The sequence below is a fragment of the Haemorhous mexicanus genome, chromosome 19 (genome assembly GCF_027477595.1).
Source record: "Haemorhous mexicanus isolate bHaeMex1 chromosome 19, bHaeMex1.pri, whole genome shotgun sequence".
Taxonomy (NCBI): domain Eukaryota; kingdom Metazoa; phylum Chordata; class Aves; order Passeriformes; family Fringillidae; genus Haemorhous; species Haemorhous mexicanus.
In genome coordinates, this window is record NC_082359.1 from 7240878 (window position 1) to 7258434 (window position 17557).

The 17557-nt window shown below is 41.4% G+C and overlaps 1 protein-coding gene across 3 annotated transcripts; it reads right to left on the reverse strand.

Annotated features, from left to right (window-relative positions):
* Nucleotides 1-427: 427 nt before the first annotated feature.
* On the reverse strand, nucleotides 428-17425 carry ANKLE2 (ankyrin repeat and LEM domain containing 2). 3 transcript variants are annotated; one of them, XM_059863738.1, is made up of 13 exons: nucleotides 17146-17425; nucleotides 13272-13703; nucleotides 12127-12318; nucleotides 11056-11249; nucleotides 10042-10230; nucleotides 9556-9678; nucleotides 9141-9207; nucleotides 8311-8492; nucleotides 6840-6946; nucleotides 5795-5988; nucleotides 4508-5189; nucleotides 4237-4368; nucleotides 428-3396 (listed from the first exon to the last, which is right to left on the reverse strand). In XM_059863738.1, the coding sequence occupies exons 1-13, from the start codon at nucleotides 17408-17410 to the stop codon at nucleotides 3177-3179; spliced, it is 2979 nt and encodes a 992-aa protein (XP_059719721.1). In that variant the 5' UTR covers nucleotides 17411-17425; the 3' UTR covers nucleotides 428-3176. The 3 variants fall into 3 exon arrangements, with proteins under 3 accessions (XP_059719721.1, XP_059719719.1, XP_059719718.1); XM_059863736.1 differs by lacking the exon at nucleotides 17146-17425 and adding an exon at nucleotides 16314-16437 and having other exon boundaries at nucleotides 12178-12318; XM_059863735.1 differs by lacking the exon at nucleotides 17146-17425 and adding an exon at nucleotides 16314-16436.
* Nucleotides 17426-17557: the final 132 nt, after the last annotated feature.

Consider the following 17557-nt stretch of genomic DNA (forward strand, 5'->3'; position numbering starts at 1 on the left):
CCACCATGAGGAACCAGCACCTGTAAGATGAAAAGTCTGGGATTTTTAGTGTTGTGTGGGTGCACATGTACCCCCTCACACACATCCCCTTCTACATCCCCTGTGTCAGTGAATGAGCTCTTGGTGGGCAAGCAGAGGACACAACACCTCTTTGCACAGGTACAGAAGTTAACAGTAGTTTTGGTGGCACTTACGGTGGGGGTGGAAAGTGTGAAATTTAAAATGATGTCTTTTTTACCACAGTCTGAGTTCCTGTCTCTTCAACACTGTCAGACTCTTCTTTTAAGTCTTTGGTGGTGTAGTCCATTGTCACTGTGCACACACACAAAAGCTGCAGCTATTGGACAAGCAAGGCCTGGACAAAGCAGAGTTGCCCTGTCATGCCCAGCTCCTCCTCCCCACATCCCATAGTCAACACAGCTATTCATTTCAGCTAGTCATTTGATTTTAATAGAAAGTAGGATACTTCTGTATTTTTAACATGACACTTTACTAATTGAAAAACAACCAACAAAACCACAGCTATTTTGCACCTTTAAAAGTGAACTTTTGGCCAAGAAAACACAATTCAAGCACTATCACTCTGATTTAAAGTGTCTCCACAGGCTCAGTGTTGGAAGGGCTTTCTTCACAAAATCACAAATGATCGAATTGTTTATAAATTGCTATTTTTGTCATAGCTGAAGTAACACATTGTTAGAAAAAATGACCTCTTAAGTGAAGTACAACTGGACTAATGCACATTATATAACACAGTTAAAAAAATACTCTCCTGACTGAACCAAAACAACATTACAAAGTGAAAGGCAAGGGTGTGGTGGGTGTGTGGGGGGTGTCTGGCTACATGTACATACCAGTAACATACATTTAAATATTAAAAAAATAAAGCAAAGCATAATAAAAGTAAAAAAGGACAACAAACTCGAGTGTTAGTATCAGTCTCCTGGCTCAGTAACAAACTCTTAGCCAAAGGGCAATGCTGCTGTACCACAGCTGTGAAGGACTAGGGTGGAGAACAGCAGCTGCACCCACAGCAGCTTACCCCAGCAGTTTGGCTCTAACATGGTATTAGACAATTACATCAGCTGATCAATTTCTCCAGAACGATAAAGAAGTAATTTACAATTATTGAAAAAACCCAACCACCCGGAGTAAAACTCTATGTGAGATCTTAAAATATTTTGAGACCATGGAGCCTGCTACATAAAAATAAAAAATTAAAAAAACAACCCAACAAAATACCCTTATTAAGTCAGTTAACATACTTATTAGCAGAAGGTTATGGTTTTGGTTCTGGGATTTTTTTAAACGTTTCCTAAAGTATGACACCCCCCAGACCCCTGGTACTTGTCTGGAATATGACTGAATGAGAGGCATTTATGTAAAGTAGCTCCTCCTAATGTCCAGCTCCATAGAACTAGGTTCAATTTTAACAAAAGAACCTTTTTTTTTTTTTAAGAGTAATTTCTAAAAGAGGAGTCTCTTCCCCCATGGAGAGGTGTTGCACCAAATAATCTTAGACATTAAAAGACATCCTGTTCAGAAAGCCCAGAGGAAAACTGTTTTTTATCTGCCCATAGTAAGTGGATGCCACTTTATTTAAAAAACTTCCAAAAGAACAAAAAATTTAATTAAAAAAATATATTACAAAAGGCACTACTGAGCTTGCAAAAGCATTAAGTGCAGTGTTTAGGTTTGTACCAATGACGGAGCTGTGAGGGTTTGTGTAGAACAGTCACTGCCGTGGGAGAGCCGCGGCTCTGGAATGGCCCCCGAGGGGTGGGTGGCACCCTGCGGGAGGCCGGCCCGGCCCCTCCTGCCTCCCACCCGTGTTTGCTCAACGTGGTGCCCTTCTCTTCCAGCCCTGCCACGTGGCTCTGAGCTCTCACTGACTGTGTGGCACCAGCCCAGCACAGTCCTGCAGAACTTCATTTTCTGATCAGATTTATCTTGTAACAGTAGATAGGTCTTTTTTCTTTTTTTTTTTTTTTTTCGTTTTTTTTTAACCTAGAGAGCTGTTTCTGGAAGCCTTTCATGCAACATTACAAGCACTAGGCTTGATATGGAAAACTCTCTGGAGTTTTGAAAAGCTTTCTTATTCTCAGCATCACGCTGTCAAAACAAGTCATTCTTACAGAAGGCTGCAGAATAAAATTATTGACTGCTGTAACAAAAACTCATTACCACATCAACACTAGAGACACAGTAAAAGCTCAGATTTCATAAAAATATTTTGTCCTTAGTCCTCTCTCTTTACAGCTGGGAAATAGCCACCTCCTGGGCCACTGGCTACCATGCTAATATATTACAAACCAGACCATTAAGATAAAGTATCTTGCTGGTAAATTTGCTGAGTTATTGCTGATGTGCTTTTGTGTAATAGCTATTCAAATCTGCTAGTGTTAATAGCTTCTCTGGGGAAAAAATAACCAGCTAATTTTTAAGCTTTTCCTTAAATCTTCCCACTACCACTAAAGGAATCCCAATAGCTTCTACAGTGCCCTGTTTCTAAAGCACTTGGTAGATCTCAGTGTCTGTAACAGCCTCAGAACAAGCAGAGACTCAAGGGTCTCTGTGCAGATCTGTGCACACACACACGGACAGACAGGTGAGGGTGGGTGTGGGTATCAACTGCCCAGCCCAGCTGGCTGGAAACACTCTGCTTCTGCACAGGGTCTCACATCCCTGCTCCACACTGCCAAGCTATCCTCGCATTCCCAGACATGTTTGAGGCTTTTCCCCCTGCAAGCAGGAGAACGTTTCACTTTCTGCCATCAATCTCCTCTCCCACATTCTATTTGCTGATGATACATTGCCTCGACTATCCAAGGTCAAGAAAGGCAGTTGAGGGCTGTGTGTTCATTACAACGAGGATAAGTAGTGATAGCAATTACCACCATTGCTAAGGACAGTTCAGCCCACTGTGGTACTGGCAACAAGGCTTAATTCAGCTACTGGACAACTGCACTCACAAACTTCTTGCTTATCACCAGTAATAATCTACCTCGTATGTGGCGTTAAGACATATACTCCATTGTTTAAACATACAGTTGTCCTCAACTGAGGAAAAATAAAATAGCTGAGTACAAACCTCATGTCACCTCAGTAACAGTGCAGTTTTTCCTCCACTCTAAGAATGAGAACAGAACTGAAGTCCCAGGATGAGGAGCTGCACTCTAGTGGGCAGGAGGCTCTGCAAAGTAGCGCAGGACGCAGGCGGGGCTGTAGCGCCCGGGGCTGCCGGGCTCCCGAGGGAAGGAGGCAGCGCTGCCGTGTTTCCCCGGACTTCCTGGGATGGGACTGTTTCTTCCTGAACTAGGATACACTGAAGCATTTGGAAGACCAGCAGCCATGGACTGGGACTGGAATCTTGCCTTCAACGCTGGACTTGGCCAACTGAAACAAACCAGAAGTCATTGCACACGTTTTAAAGGAAACTGCAATAATGAGAGCAGCACTTTTAACTCAGAATCACTTTTGATTTAAGAACCAATGCACCAGCTGAGAAAAATCCTCTCTGGTAAGAGACAGGTCTGGAAGAAGAGAAGGAAAAGGAAGAGCACGAAATATTCTATATAGATTGTTGCCCAATATTCTATATATTCTAGATTCTATATAGATTGTTGCCCAATATTCTATATATTCTAGATTCTATATAGATTGTGTTGCCCAAATCAGTAAGACATCCTTTCTTTCAAAATGGCCATGATGACACCACCATCTTTCACATGAACAATTCTTTTGGACTGGGGTAATAAAGGGTAAAAATAAAAACTCATAAAGAGATGCATAAAGATATTAAATTCACCCTAATATCCCTCAGCACAATCTAAGTACCACAAGGCAACAAACACAACATTCCTGCACTGCATCAACAACAGGGATGAATTACAAACCAACAGTACAACTATCACTGAGTCCAGTGAAGGATCCAAGTACCAAATCAGTAAAATGAGACACTGGCCAGGTGGAAAACAGTCATGTCTGATTTGATTGTGGAGACATGCTCAAATTACTTGGGACAGCAGCAGAATGGTAAGAACAGGACTGCAGCACCAGGAAACTCCTTATCAATAGACACCAGTCAAAAATGGCTTTGGTGATTAACTCCAGAACATAGTTAATTCTGCTGAATTTAAAATATGGGTTTAGGGGCAACAAGGCCTGAAATTCTGCTATTCAAGCTGACCCACTAAAAATGTACTTCAGCTCCTGGGACTGAGTTTGCAGCAATACCTCTGCCTGTCAGATGAGGAGTAGGATTGCACTGCGTGTTTCCATTTGTAAATCATTGGGAATTTCTGGGGATCAATCTCTGCTCCTTCTATAGCTGCTAAGACATCACCATCCAGCTTCGAGGGCTGCTCCCTAGAATGGAAACAGAACTAGATGAAAAGAGAACCATGTATCTGTTCAGGCAATGAAACACCCCAATTCCAAAACACTTAGTTTTATATCAGCAAAGAGATTGTCTGTGCAAGTAAGAATTAAAAAAGACGATTCTTACCCAAGAAGGAATAACTTTATATTGTCATTTGTGGGAGAAGTCTTTGAAAGAAACTTCTGGGAAGAAAGTTCCTTACGTTGTTGTGGCTCCTTAGTCTGAATTCCAGATTCTCTGGACACTCTTTCCTTTTCTAATGATATTCTGTGGTCTGTCCTTAACTTGGTCTCTCCATGTTTTCTTGTACCACTTGGCTCAGAAGAACTTGCCAGTGACACTGCAGAGCAGGTCTTGTCCAGAATTCCCTCATTGTCAGTTTTTTCAGTGATTTTATGAGATACTCCTGCGACCTCTTGTTCTTGGAATGACAGGCCTTCAAATTCTGACATCAAATTGGAAACAGGTGACATGAGGCATTCTGACCCATCATGCAGCTGCTTTCTGTCACTGATGATCCTTTTACTGGACACAGGACTGCAAAACCCATTTTTGCTGGCAGCAGCCCCTTTTTCATAGTGCCGAGGGTGAGCTGAGGTCTCGATGATGTTTCCTGCACACTCCATGGACAGGATATCACACTCAGCATCTCCAATGGCATCAATGCTGGGCTCCTTGGACACCAGAGAGGGGCTGATATTTCGTGCTGCATTTTGCCTGTTTTTAATTTCTTCTAAGCTCATGTCATCATCATCCTCATCCAAAAATGCTCCAACAGAAATGGAATTGCAGGACTTTTTGCTTTTGCCTGTAAACAATTTTAACAAGAGCAACACATAAGAAGACTTTAAACAGAATGTCAAGTACATAAACTAGGAAAAAATACACATTCCTTATGCCTTATTCTATTTCCTGAAGACACCTCTGACTATATGTAACAGCGTGAACTAAACTGACTAAAGTTACAAATGCAAAATACACACATAGCAAGCAGTGGTTTAAGGTATAAAAGCTTTCCTGGATTTTGCTTCTTGTGTCTTTTCAGGTTCACAGTTGTAAAGAATTATTCTTTTATTTTTAAAATGTTATTTATTCCATATCTGTGGATTACAAAATTCTACGCTTTAAGATGAATGCCCAAATGCTCTGAGTGAAAACATACTGAAGACAGAGGTTTTCTTTCAGGGATTTCATTTGGGGGCTACACTCAAGCTACTTCCCATGAAAGATAAAGTCTGTACTTCTACATTCACAGTTGGCTCTTTTTTTCATGCTGTACTCAGACTCTCTGGATAACAGAATAATAATAGCAACCACAACAGGTGAATACTGCTTCCCCTGGGCACCATGCTTTTTCTGTCTCTCTTCTCCCCAGGTACAACCCATTGTTTGCAGCATTTGCCCTTTTCCTACCAGAGGGATGTGGAGTTTTATATCTGTTGCAGGTTTCATTTTCCCCTGTTTCTGGCTGAGCCTTTTCGCTCATTTCATGATGACTCAGGTACTCTTCTAATTTTCGCAGCCCCTCCTGGGAAGACAGATCAACAAAACAGCCCAGAAATTCCCAGTATTCAACCCACGGGAACCCCAGTTCATGAGCTAACTCCCTGCAATAAATAAATAAAATAAAACGAATCATTTGTGAAGACATAAATATCAGTTTGACAACAACTTTTCTGATCACATTTTAACAGCTACAAACAGGAGCACAAACGAGCAACCAGGCAACACAATCCCACCCAATCAACAGCCTGCAAAAGCACACACACATCCTTAGCAATCAAAGTATCACCTCATTTGTTCTAGAGCATTTTTCACATTTCATCTACTATTTTTACAGTTGGCAGCATAAACATTGCTATCTTTGAGCTGACTGTATCTAGACATCAGACAGAAGAATCCCCACTGATACTGCATGCACCAGCTTTTTCTATTTGGGAATGGGAGAGGGAGGAGGAAGTGAGGGATTGTTTTAAAGAATGAAATGCAGTCAGCTTTTAACAAAGTATTTTTTCCATATGTTGCTGATAGAAGGTATTTTAGCTGCAAGGACACATCACACACACGGCTTTTATAAAACAGCAGATTTGTATTAGGATCTTTTCATTCTGCTCCCTTTTAACAATCCCTCACTTTCACAGAACAAACAGGCTATGCAAAATTTTTAGATCTGACAAATGAAGCAAGTAAATGTCTGTGAAAAGTATTCCATACATACCATCAATAATAGCTAAAATATCTTTATTGCCAAAGCTAAGAAAGCCAGGTCTCACAATTTAACTATCTTATTTACACAAAAATACAGTAAAAATCCAACTGCAAAATATTTCATTAAATATTTCTGCAATAGCTTTTTCTCCAAGCTACTGTGCAGTGAGTAATAACTGTACTCTCAGCACAGTCTTTTGCTTTTACATGCTCTATTATTAAGTTTTTATATTGACAGTCTTTTAGATACCTTCCAACTCTTTCAACACCTCTCTCCAGATCAGATTTCCTGACATTGTGAAAGAAGCCAGCTCTCTCTCGAGGTGGAGTCTTCCACAGCCTGCGAAATTCTTCAGCCTTTAAAAAACAGAAACAAATTCAAAAACTACCCCTCACAGTATGAACTACCTCACTGCTGGCTACACATCTGCCTACAGGCCTGGAAGGTGGTCAGCTGTTTGCTGTCCACAAGTGCTGCTCTACTCCAGCTATGGAGGATCTCACACTGGATCTAAAGTTACTCCTTTCACTACTGGTGGTTACTCTGATCTCTTAACTGCTCATGAAAGAGAAGGACCATAATGTACAATCATCTGAAAATCAACTGCACAGACACCACATCTGCCTGGTTTTAATGTGTGTGCAGCAGGAAACAGAAGTGTCTTGTGATTTTGCCATGTCATTCTATTTAATTACAAATGCCTCCTGGTCACTGTTTTCTAGGATGCAAAGGGGATATTTTTTATGTACAGACTTGCTACAATTCTTAGAATAAATTCTTGCTGTCTATTTTGAAGTTGGAATGTCTCAGGGGAAATTTTTTGCAAAATCCTGCACTTCCCTTTATATGACAAAGATCACAACGATGACTAAGAATTACATTCAGACATTAAAAATACATGTCATCAAAATTATGATCTGTTTATACCCTAGTTAATATTTTCTGGAGTATTTAAATTTCTGTCAGTTGAACAGAAAATTGATCAAGGACATTTAGGAGAAAAAGCATTAAGCATTTTGGTAGAACTCAATCTTAAAGAATGCAACCATGAGTCCTCCACTGTATGTATTCACTGTTTCTAAAGCTGTTATATTTGCAGCATGTTCACATTAAATAAATGAGTCAAATAAACACCTGTAAGTTTGGAATATATTTAACAGATATCTAAGTATTCCTTCTGAAAAGTGAAGACTTTGCTTTTCCACTATACAGTCAATTCTCTTCCAAAACCATCCCAACACCTCCTACTTGGTTGACAGTTTTTCCATCTAGAAAAATATATTTATGTTAATTCATCAAGCAGAGGTTAACATTCAGTGGCAACTTCTAGAAATGAGATAACAATACAGTTAAGGTTTTTAAAACTGATTCATATCTGCTTTGAAAGGCTTTGCTTCAAGTTAGAAAGTTACAGCAATCATCTGTAAGAAATGAAAGGTTTGCCAAAGGTGCTCTTTGTATAGATTTTAAGAGGAAAAATAAAACAATTTTTTACTGAACTTCTACTCTTATTTAAACCACATTTCTGTTTTCAGCATTCAAAAAAAAAATATTTACAAGTTTCTGTGCTTCTCCATGGAGGAAGATCTATCCTCAGCAAAGAGAGAGCCACAATCTGTACCAAGAGCAAGCTACATCACACAAGGAACCCTGTGGGGATCTTCTTTATTCATAAAAAGGAGAAGAATAGGCACTGGAGTCACAGGAGTTCTCTCCTTACCTTGGAGGGGCTCATGGGGCCTGCAAAAGCCCTGATGGACAGCACTGGGTCCTTGGGGCTGCCAGGGTATTTGGGCCAAGTTCTCTGGGGGCCGTCGTCCGTCTGGTCGGGCGACCACGGAGCCCCAATGACCGGAGCTGAGGAATTGTCTTCTGCCCTCAGGAGTGGGACATAATAGTGACCTAAAATAAACCAGACAGAGCTTTCTCATTCAGTTTATGTTACATCAGCCTGCTGCTTCTTCCTGCACTACCAATGCACCCCGACACTGAACCATCTGACTTTACTTCATTTGTAAAACTGCTTGTAATTCAGACTCACTGCTTCAGTGATTACAGATCACATTTCAGTGTAGGTTCCCTTTTCTTTCAAACACAAAAACACTTGCAATAATTCATAAAGCCCTTCCCTCAGGCTCTTTAACATTTTTCACAACCTCCTTTTACGAACACACACGTGACAAAACAGAAAGTTCTTTGTCAAGGAAATTATAAAATGACAGGACTCCTCAGCATGACAGATACACCTCTTGCCCTGCAAAAGGATTTGTTTCTTTTAGACTGAACACTCTGCTCCAGGCTTACTGAATCAGGGCCTTGCCTCCATTACAGAGCCATGAGGGGAACCCTGTGATCCATACATTCAGAGTTGTGACTGTCATTTAGAAGACAAAAAGTTCTCTGTCCCTGCTCAATGTTAGAATTTCCCTTTGGTTTTCAGAGTGCTGTACAGCAGCATCATTTATGAACTCCAATGCTACAGAAAGCAAACAGGAGACAGCCAAGAGCCAAAATACATCCTTGATATAGTAAAAAATTCTGCATACAGACCTTTCAAGTACTCTCTTATCTTTTCTTTCAATTCAGCAGATTTGTTCTTGCTTCTTTCACAAACTACCTGTTAATATAATTGTACTTGTTAGGGCAGCATAATAATCTCATTTTCAAATCAACTGCAATGTGTCTTTTTTCAGAACAATCACATTATTGGCCCCTACCCATCTCACCCAGTACTTTCAATTCATAGTAGACCAACTAAAACACATCCACCTCCATAAATTCTAAAACTTTTCCACAGACACAATCAGCATAAAATATTTTTAATGTTATACAGAATTTACTTTTTAATCATTACACTAGCACCTTACTACAAGTCTTCTATCTATGGTAGTCAGTAATGTCTGAATATGAAAAATATTGATCAGGATAACATTTCTAGGTTTGCTGTGGCCATGGAGAGACTTACTTCTGCAGGAGTTTGATCATATTTGTTTCTTGGATTTTTTACAATGGCTGGGTGTGAGGTGAGCACATTAACCACATCCACATTCCCAAACTTGCAAGCAAAATGCAATGGAGTATCAAACCACTGCAGTGGGAAAAAGGGAAAAAATTCACATGCACTTAGAAAGATTATACAGTCAGTACAACACATTTAATTTCGAGACTGAGGAAAGTAAATACATGTCATGACTAATTATCTCAGCTCTTAACAAATCTGTTCCCACCATAGTGCAGAATAATGATTACCAAAATCCAAAGAACTCATGGACAGCTCCCCTTCTGTTCTCTTTCAGTCTCCCTTACACATCCTTAACCCCTTCCAGTAGTAGTGGTAGTAGTAATAACAACAACAACAATAATAATGTAAACCAACAACAACAACAACAACAACAACAACAACAACAACAATAATAATAATAATAGTAATGTAACCCCCCCCAAATCTTACCATTTTATCTGGAGTGTTCAGGTAAAGGTCAACAATATACTGGATGCGTTTCTTCAACATGACATCGTTATCATCGGGGTACATCAGCCGCATAAATTCTGGATTTTCCAGAGTGTCCAGCAATAACTGGCAGATAGCAGGCTGATTCTCCTTGGCAGCAACATGCATGACATTGTACCTACACCCTTCCTGGAAAAAAAGACCAGTATTAAAATGGTCAATCTAAATAACTTTCTTACACCCAGAGATGTAACTGATTTAACTGTGAAAATTCATGGGTTCCTACACTGAGTTTTATATGGATATTTTTGTAAAGACTTATCTTTACACCCATATTATTCTCATAATTAATAAAATTATTCTTACACTCAGAGCCTTTATTTAAGGAAAGAATGTGGCAAAAAAGATACATTAAGATACTATGCAATAAAGGGAGGTAGGAAGTTCAGTTTAGATAAAGAGCAGGAAAATGGGTATAGATATAAAAAATTCAGCTGCTTTGCTATATTACATAAAAAATTCCAACAACTTCACAAAGCTGGTCTGATACAAGTTGAAGTAAGATAGTCAGTGTTTGCTAAATGACACCTTATACATGGTTTTGGAATTTAATAGAGGTGCTTAGGTAAGCAATGCTGTAGGAACACCTAATTACAGGCCCTACCCTGATCCTTAAATTTAGTCTGTTTTAAAAACATTGCAATTACTCGGAGGAGACCAAAGAATAAGAAGACAAGACTATTCCTGACCTACTGAATACAACTATTTCTCCCCTGAAGAACTGCACACTCAGTTCTTTTAACTCAGCTGGAGCAAAGGGAGCTCTCAGGGTGACTTACAGAGAAGTGCCCCAGCTGCTGTCAATGAACAGAAAAACCCTGCATTGGGTGGCACAAAGTGTCTTGGGGGAGGAGCAGGAAACATCACTCCTTCCACTTCTGGGGCTTTCAGGCCCCAAAAGCTACATCACTAAACCAGAACCCAGATTTTCCTGTTTTGTTGCTGGTTTTTCACCTGTACAATGGTTGGGTTGTCTCCTGACCCAATCAGGTAACGAGGGTTGCTCCAAATAAGGTCTGAGAACGTTGCTGTGTCTCCTTTCTCCACAGCTTTCCGAAGCTTAGCTGTGAGATCTTGAGTCCGTGGACTTTTGTAGCTGTTGGCTCTCTCCTTACTGGCAGTGTCGCTCTCGGGGGAGCACAAACCATCTATCAAAACACAAATCATTCCTTTCTACACACATTCTTTCCAGTGATCACCACCTGCACACCCAGGCCATGAAAATTATGCTTTTAATCTAAACCATGTATTAATTTGGCATCTTTAATAATGCAGGAGTCAGGAAACTGAACTCAATAACAAGACATTTAAATACACTAGTAGTTAGTAATAGGGAGGGAGAGGAAAATGATGAATCAACTTGTAAAACTGTTTCAGACTTTAATAGGGACTGGTAAAATTTGTAATTACCAGTCTGCTCCAATCCAAATTTAAAAGCAAAATTCAAAAAGAAACAACACTGTTCTGATTATTGAAATTGCTTCTGCAGTTCTGTAACTCCTAAATCACTTTAATCTAGCAACTGGGAACACTGAAATATGATCAGTGCTTACCCTTTTATTTCTGAACTCACACATTTACTCAAGAATTGAGTACAGTTTGAATGTACTGTGCAATTTTATCAGCGTCTTACTAAACCTGAAAATCCTGAAGTCCACGAGTAAACTCAAATCCTAACAAATATGACCATGAATACTAAACAAGGTATCCATGCAGACCATTACCTACATTTCAGCTTTAGAAGAGTAGCAATGGTACTTTACATTTAAAACACCTTCCACATTTTCAAAGTTTCTACACTTAAAATAAAAGTGATTTTAAACTTCAATTTATTCAAACTTCAATATATTCTTATTCAGTGCTCCACCTTTGAATTTTTTCTGTTATTAGAGTATTGGTAAGACAGTTGCTGCTTCTCTCACCAAAAAAAAAAAAAAAAAAAAAAAAAAAAAAAAAAAAAAAAAAAAAAAAAAAATCAATGCTGTCTATTGCATCTACTGTAGAGAGATGAAGTTCCCCACTTACCTCTGTTAAATGATCCCATTTTCACTGGAGACAAACATAAAGAAGACTTGCCTGGAGATGGGAAATAATCACAGATTCCTTTAGCAAATTTCTCAGCATCCTCTCTGTTTGTAAAAGCTTTAAAACGGGAACCCTTAATCATCTTAACAGCCTGGAGAGCTTCCTTCCTATCTTCATAAACATGTATTCTCTCTGCAACAAAGAACCACCAAAGTTACACTGTTTCAATAATCTCAGATTTCAATTCCTAGACAGATTACAGAATTCTTAAAACTATCATTCCAGCTTTGGTCTCACATCATTTCTCTTCCAAACATGACATGAAGGTCAAAAGTCCTTTTAAATTCTGTCTCTTGGAAACTGAGTAGGAGCCTCCCACACACTCCAGGTAATGTCAGGTGATCCCTGTACAGGGCTCAGCCATTCCCTTCAATCAACACCCTTTTAATGGACGGGCCACCTTCAACAAAGCATTTCACTTCCAGATGGAAAAGCAAACTCAGAGCTTATTCACCCTCCATTACTTTTGATGCTGCCTTGTTCAGAAAGACCATTCTGTAACTGATCCACAACTTTAAAATCTCTATAGAGAATCTCAGACAATAAACAAATCCTTCTTCTTCTCCTTTAAATGATATTGTTCAGATAAAGATAATTTAATGTACCTTTTCTTAGCAAGAATTCTTACTACTGTCTCAGAGGAAATAATCCTGTGCACTACTCTACCCCTGTCAGGAACAGAAAGGAAGATGTGAAAACTTTTAGAAGGGATCATTTAAGCTTCAACTGATGACAATATAAATAGTTTTTTGATTGTTTATTTACAGGATTACTTTTTGTTCTTGAGAAGGATTAAAGGCACAGGATGGATCCAAGAGTAGCAATAAGAAATAATTTCTTCATCTGAGCTACACAGAGTAGAGGATCCTCATATGTAGTGGCAACTGTAATGGCAAACACCTGGGATGTCTTGAACTGTTATTTCTTTGCCTCAGAATAAATATTATTTATAGGAACAAAGAAATACTTCAAACAATGCTTACAATACTAATGCAGTGGTGTTCAGAACACCTGCTACATGAAAGAACTCTACTCAGACATGACTAAAATGCCTACCACTGGGAATAAGGGAAGCGAGTATTTACCATTCCTGGCCAGTATGTCGTCATAAACTGGGCAAACACCATAGAACAGTGGAGGATCTCTGGATGGTGTCTGAGCAGTGATTTGTGCATCAGCACCACAGGCTGGAGCTGAACAGTTCAAGGCTGTCACAGCATCTTCTTCTGGAGGGTTCAGGCCCACACAGTACCCAAAGTCTACCTCCTCAGAAGCACTTCCACAGCCGTTGTGATTCACTGGGACATTTCCAGCAGCCTCCTCTGACACAGCAGACCCTTCCTCCCCCAACGGTCCTTGCTGCTCCAACAGTGCCTGAGCCAATTTTTTTTCAAAAATAAACCTTGTAGTTGCAGTAATGGGCCCACATTTCAGTCCTGCTCTCACAATCTCTTCTCTAAGCTCATCATGGCTGAGCTTCTTTAATCGGGATAATATTGTATCCATTGTTACTCCACCTACAGGGAAGGCAAAAAAGGAGAAAAATTGTAAAAACCAAAACTACTTCTTCTACTTAAATGGTGTATTAAAGCAAAGGAAAAAAAAAAGCCTCTTAGCAATTTCTTGCAATTCTGAAGAGATCCTTGCAGTGCAGAAACAACAAAACATTTTTCAATTCAACATTTTTAAGCTACCAGACCCATAGCAAGTTTACTTCTTCCTCTCTTGACTACTTAAAAGAATATTTATAGCTAACATTTTGGTTTTGGTAGTCCTTTTTCAATTTCTTCTCGAGTGAAAATTCAATCTAGAGCATTTATTCATTAAAATTTATGACAGGCTGAGAAATATTTGATTCCTGACAAGAAGGCACAATCTACTTGTGCAATGCAATACAAGGACAGGAGCACCAGTCAGCCCCAAAACAAGGGGCTGCACCTCCAGCTAAAGGCACAGAACTATTTCTAGTATTTCCTCAGGACTTTCTGGCTGACAGAAGTCATGGGGACAAGCACAATGCAGCAACCAGGGCAGGCTTTCTCTGGCTGTGATGCAAGGCTGGAAATATGTACACAGCACGTTGTTTCCCAGGCCTGTTTTGAGAGCAAACAGCCAGAAGACAAAAACAACTGATCTTTTCAGATCTCTCTCTCCAACAGAAAACAGAAGCTGGGAGAATTTCTCCATTTCCAAAGGAACATCCTTCTCTCTGCTATGATACAATTCCCCAGGCTCATGTCCCTCTATGTAATCCACACTGACATCTTCCAAACTGGTCAGCAAGAAGATACTAAAACCAAGCTGATGCCAACACAAATTCCTTGCTCTGAAAAACACAGCTGGAAAATACAGGATTTGGGCAGCTCAAAAATGTAAGAAGCCTTCACATTATTTCATCAGTACTGCAGCCATGTACCTGCACACAGGCTGTGACTCCCCTGGCACCACTGCTCAGGAAGGGAAGCTCCAGACAGGAATGATTCAGCTGGGCTATTCCCTCAGCTTGCCTTCACTCCTGCCTTGCACTGCCCCCTCCTCCACTGCTGAGCCATTTCAGGAGCCTTGTTCTGCTTTGGAGAGGGTGTATGGCCATTTTAGTACTTTATTTTCAATTTTAGGTTTCATCCTCAGGTAATGAAACTAAAGACTACTTTTCATATATTAAAAAAACCCAAATGCAAACTACAAAAGCTTTTGTAGTTTTCAGCAGCAATCAATAGAGCACCACATTAAGTTTCACTGCCATCTGAGCTAGAACAAACACATTCCTAGCATTAGGAAACACTGTGAAAATGTACTTAATGCCAAATTTCAATAGTCCTTCAATTCTTACAAGTCAACAGTCATGTGAGTTTGAGGGTTGTTTCCTTGGAGGGGTATTTCCTTTGAGAGCTGTCTCTTCTTTTATAAACATCTTATTTTGAATGCCTGTGGTTAGAGAACAACATAACCTCAGCCTCTGAACATTTCACAAGTATTAACTGGAATTTCACTGAAACAATGGGAAATGAGAGTATTTCCAATTAAAAAAACCCACCAAAGAGCAGCAGAGCCACAGCTGATGCTGCAGAGCCACTTCCCCAAGGTATTGTAGCTCCCCTGTGAGGCCTCAGCCTCCAAGCAACCTCACTGTTTCGATTATCTGACTTGCCCACAAGACTACAACAACAGATATGAAAGATCCTCTTGTTTTCAATTCTTAATCCTCTATTTTTTAAAATAAAATTGGATACCAGTATGTTTTAATTAAGGGATGTGCTCCTAAGATCAATTAAAATATCCAGACTTGCTATTCTGAGGATTTTCCTTTTGAAACTGCATAACTGTAAAATAACAAGAAAGATGAAAACTCAGGGGTGAGGAAGTTCATTGCAAAAACAGCTCAATGAAAACACTTTGAGCAGTCAGCACAATGCCTTAAAGAATTAGCTGAGAAATGCTCCTATTTTTAGGGTTCAGAACTAGCACAATCATTCTGCAGAAGAGCAGACCTGTAGATATATATAATTCATATATGGAGAGCAGACAGGAACATGCAAAAATCCTTCCTGCCTTGTGGTTAAGCAAAAAAATGCCGTGAGGGAGTAATTTCTCTGCTTTCTTGTGTTTTGACAGAACCTGGTACCTAAATCTTAGTGCTCAAAATTTTGTCTGTTAAAAAAAAAAAGTTATTTATTTTGTGTGTCTATTACAAGTCTGGCACAACTGAATCAAAATGAGATGGCAAAGCAGACCAGCAGTGAAGAATCAGGTTTAAGATCTGTTTAAGAGTTTTCTACAGGGCATTTGGTGTGGAAAAAGGGAAAAAACATTGTTGGAGTGACAACACAGAACTCTCACAAAATCCATTTGTGTTCTGAGAAAAGGATGTCAGCTAATTTAGATAAGCATTACTGCGTTTTAATTTCATTACCTATTTTAATCTGTCCAAAACAAAACATGTCACTTGCAAACCTTAGAAACAGCAACTGCTCATATTGAGACAACCCTTCGACCGTTTGTTACATGCAGGTGCAAAATGAGATTATTTGAACTGTAAAATGTATTATATAACTACAAATAATCCCGAGCACAGCCAGCACTGAGGTTGGTACTTCTAGTTCAGCATGTAAGGCCTTGTGAGTTACCTTTGCAAATATGAATAACTGCTTTAACAACAACATGTTCGAGGGTTCTTCCATATCAATCAAAACCTGGAAGAATGGGCAAGAATTGTATTTTCTCTTATCTCACTGGGTCAGAATGAAACAGCAGAATCTGCTTCAAAAAAAAAAAATTAAGACTAAACCCAAGACAGAATGAACGACCGACTTCTAAGGATGGCAGTATTATTTTACTCTACTACTCTCATCAAATCTTTCAATAAATGAATAATAGAAGTACTCTTTTCGGCTGGGGTTGTTTGGTTCTTTTTTCTCCGAGGCAGGAATGGAGAGTCACATCCCGTCTTTGGCTGTATTCGGCTGATAGGATTTGCATATGTTAGAGCAACCGTGGCTCCGCGATGGGGTGATCTGTCTGTACCGCCTATGGGCAAATGAGCCACCAGTTATGAACTACGTGGCTAAAAGGGAACTGCTGAACAAACTTGAAATAAGCCACGGGAAAAGAAAAAATGGAGGGGAAAAAGGGACAACTTTTCAGGGAGGAGAAAGGCACACCTATGCCTAGACCCGGCCCGGGCAGGGCGCGGGAGGGGATGCGGGAGCAGCCGCAGCAGCAGGGCCGCGGGAGCGGGACCGGGCGGAGCCGCCTCTGCCGGAGCCGGCGGGGCCCGGCCGTGACAAAGCGGGAAGGGGAACGGGGCGGCGGGGCCGGGGCCGGGCCCGGCGGGGCCCGCGGGCGCTGGGGAGGCGGGCAGGGCCGCGCGGCCTCCCCGGGCGGTGCCCGGTGCCCGCTCCCGGCCCTCCCGCGGGGCGAGGGGCAGCACCATCCCCCGGCCTCCCCTGAGTCTCTCACCTGGGCGGCTCCCGCTGCAGCGCTGGCTCCCCGCGGCGAGCGGCGCCGGGGCCGTGTGGGGAGCCGGGGACGCGATGGGGGTCGGGGAGGAGATGGCGGCCGCTGCCGCCCGGCGGCCGCCCGGCCTCCTGTCCCGCAGCCGCAGCAGCCAGCCCACGGCGCCGATGACGGCGCAGGCGGCCAGGAGCTCCCAGCACGGCCATCGGCCCCAGCCGGCTCCCCACAGCGAATCCCAGCCCCCGGCGGCCCCGACCCACCGCTCCATGCCCGGCCCGCGGCCCGCCCGCCGCACGCCGGCCGTGCCCGCACGCCCTCAGGGACGGTACCTCCGCGGCCTCGCGGCTTCCACCTCCTCCGCCCCGCGCCCGCCCCCCAACAGACGCGGCGGCGGCTCCGCCCGGCGCTGACGGGG

Excerpts from the sequence above, each read along its gene's own strand:
- ANKLE2 (XM_059863738.1), bottom strand. The coding sequence starts at position 17,410 with ATGGAGCGGTGGGTCGGGGCCGCCGGGGGCTGGGATTCGCTGTGGGGA. Across the intron at positions 6,947-8,310 it reads GCCCCATGAGCCCCTCCAAG|GCTGAAGAATTTCGCAGGCT; the intron begins GTAAGGAGAGAA and ends TGTTTTTTAAAG. Across the intron at positions 5,190-5,794 it reads TAAAACTCCACATCCCTCTG|GCAAAAGCAAAAAGTCCTGC; the intron begins GTAGGAAAAGGG and ends AATTGTTTACAG.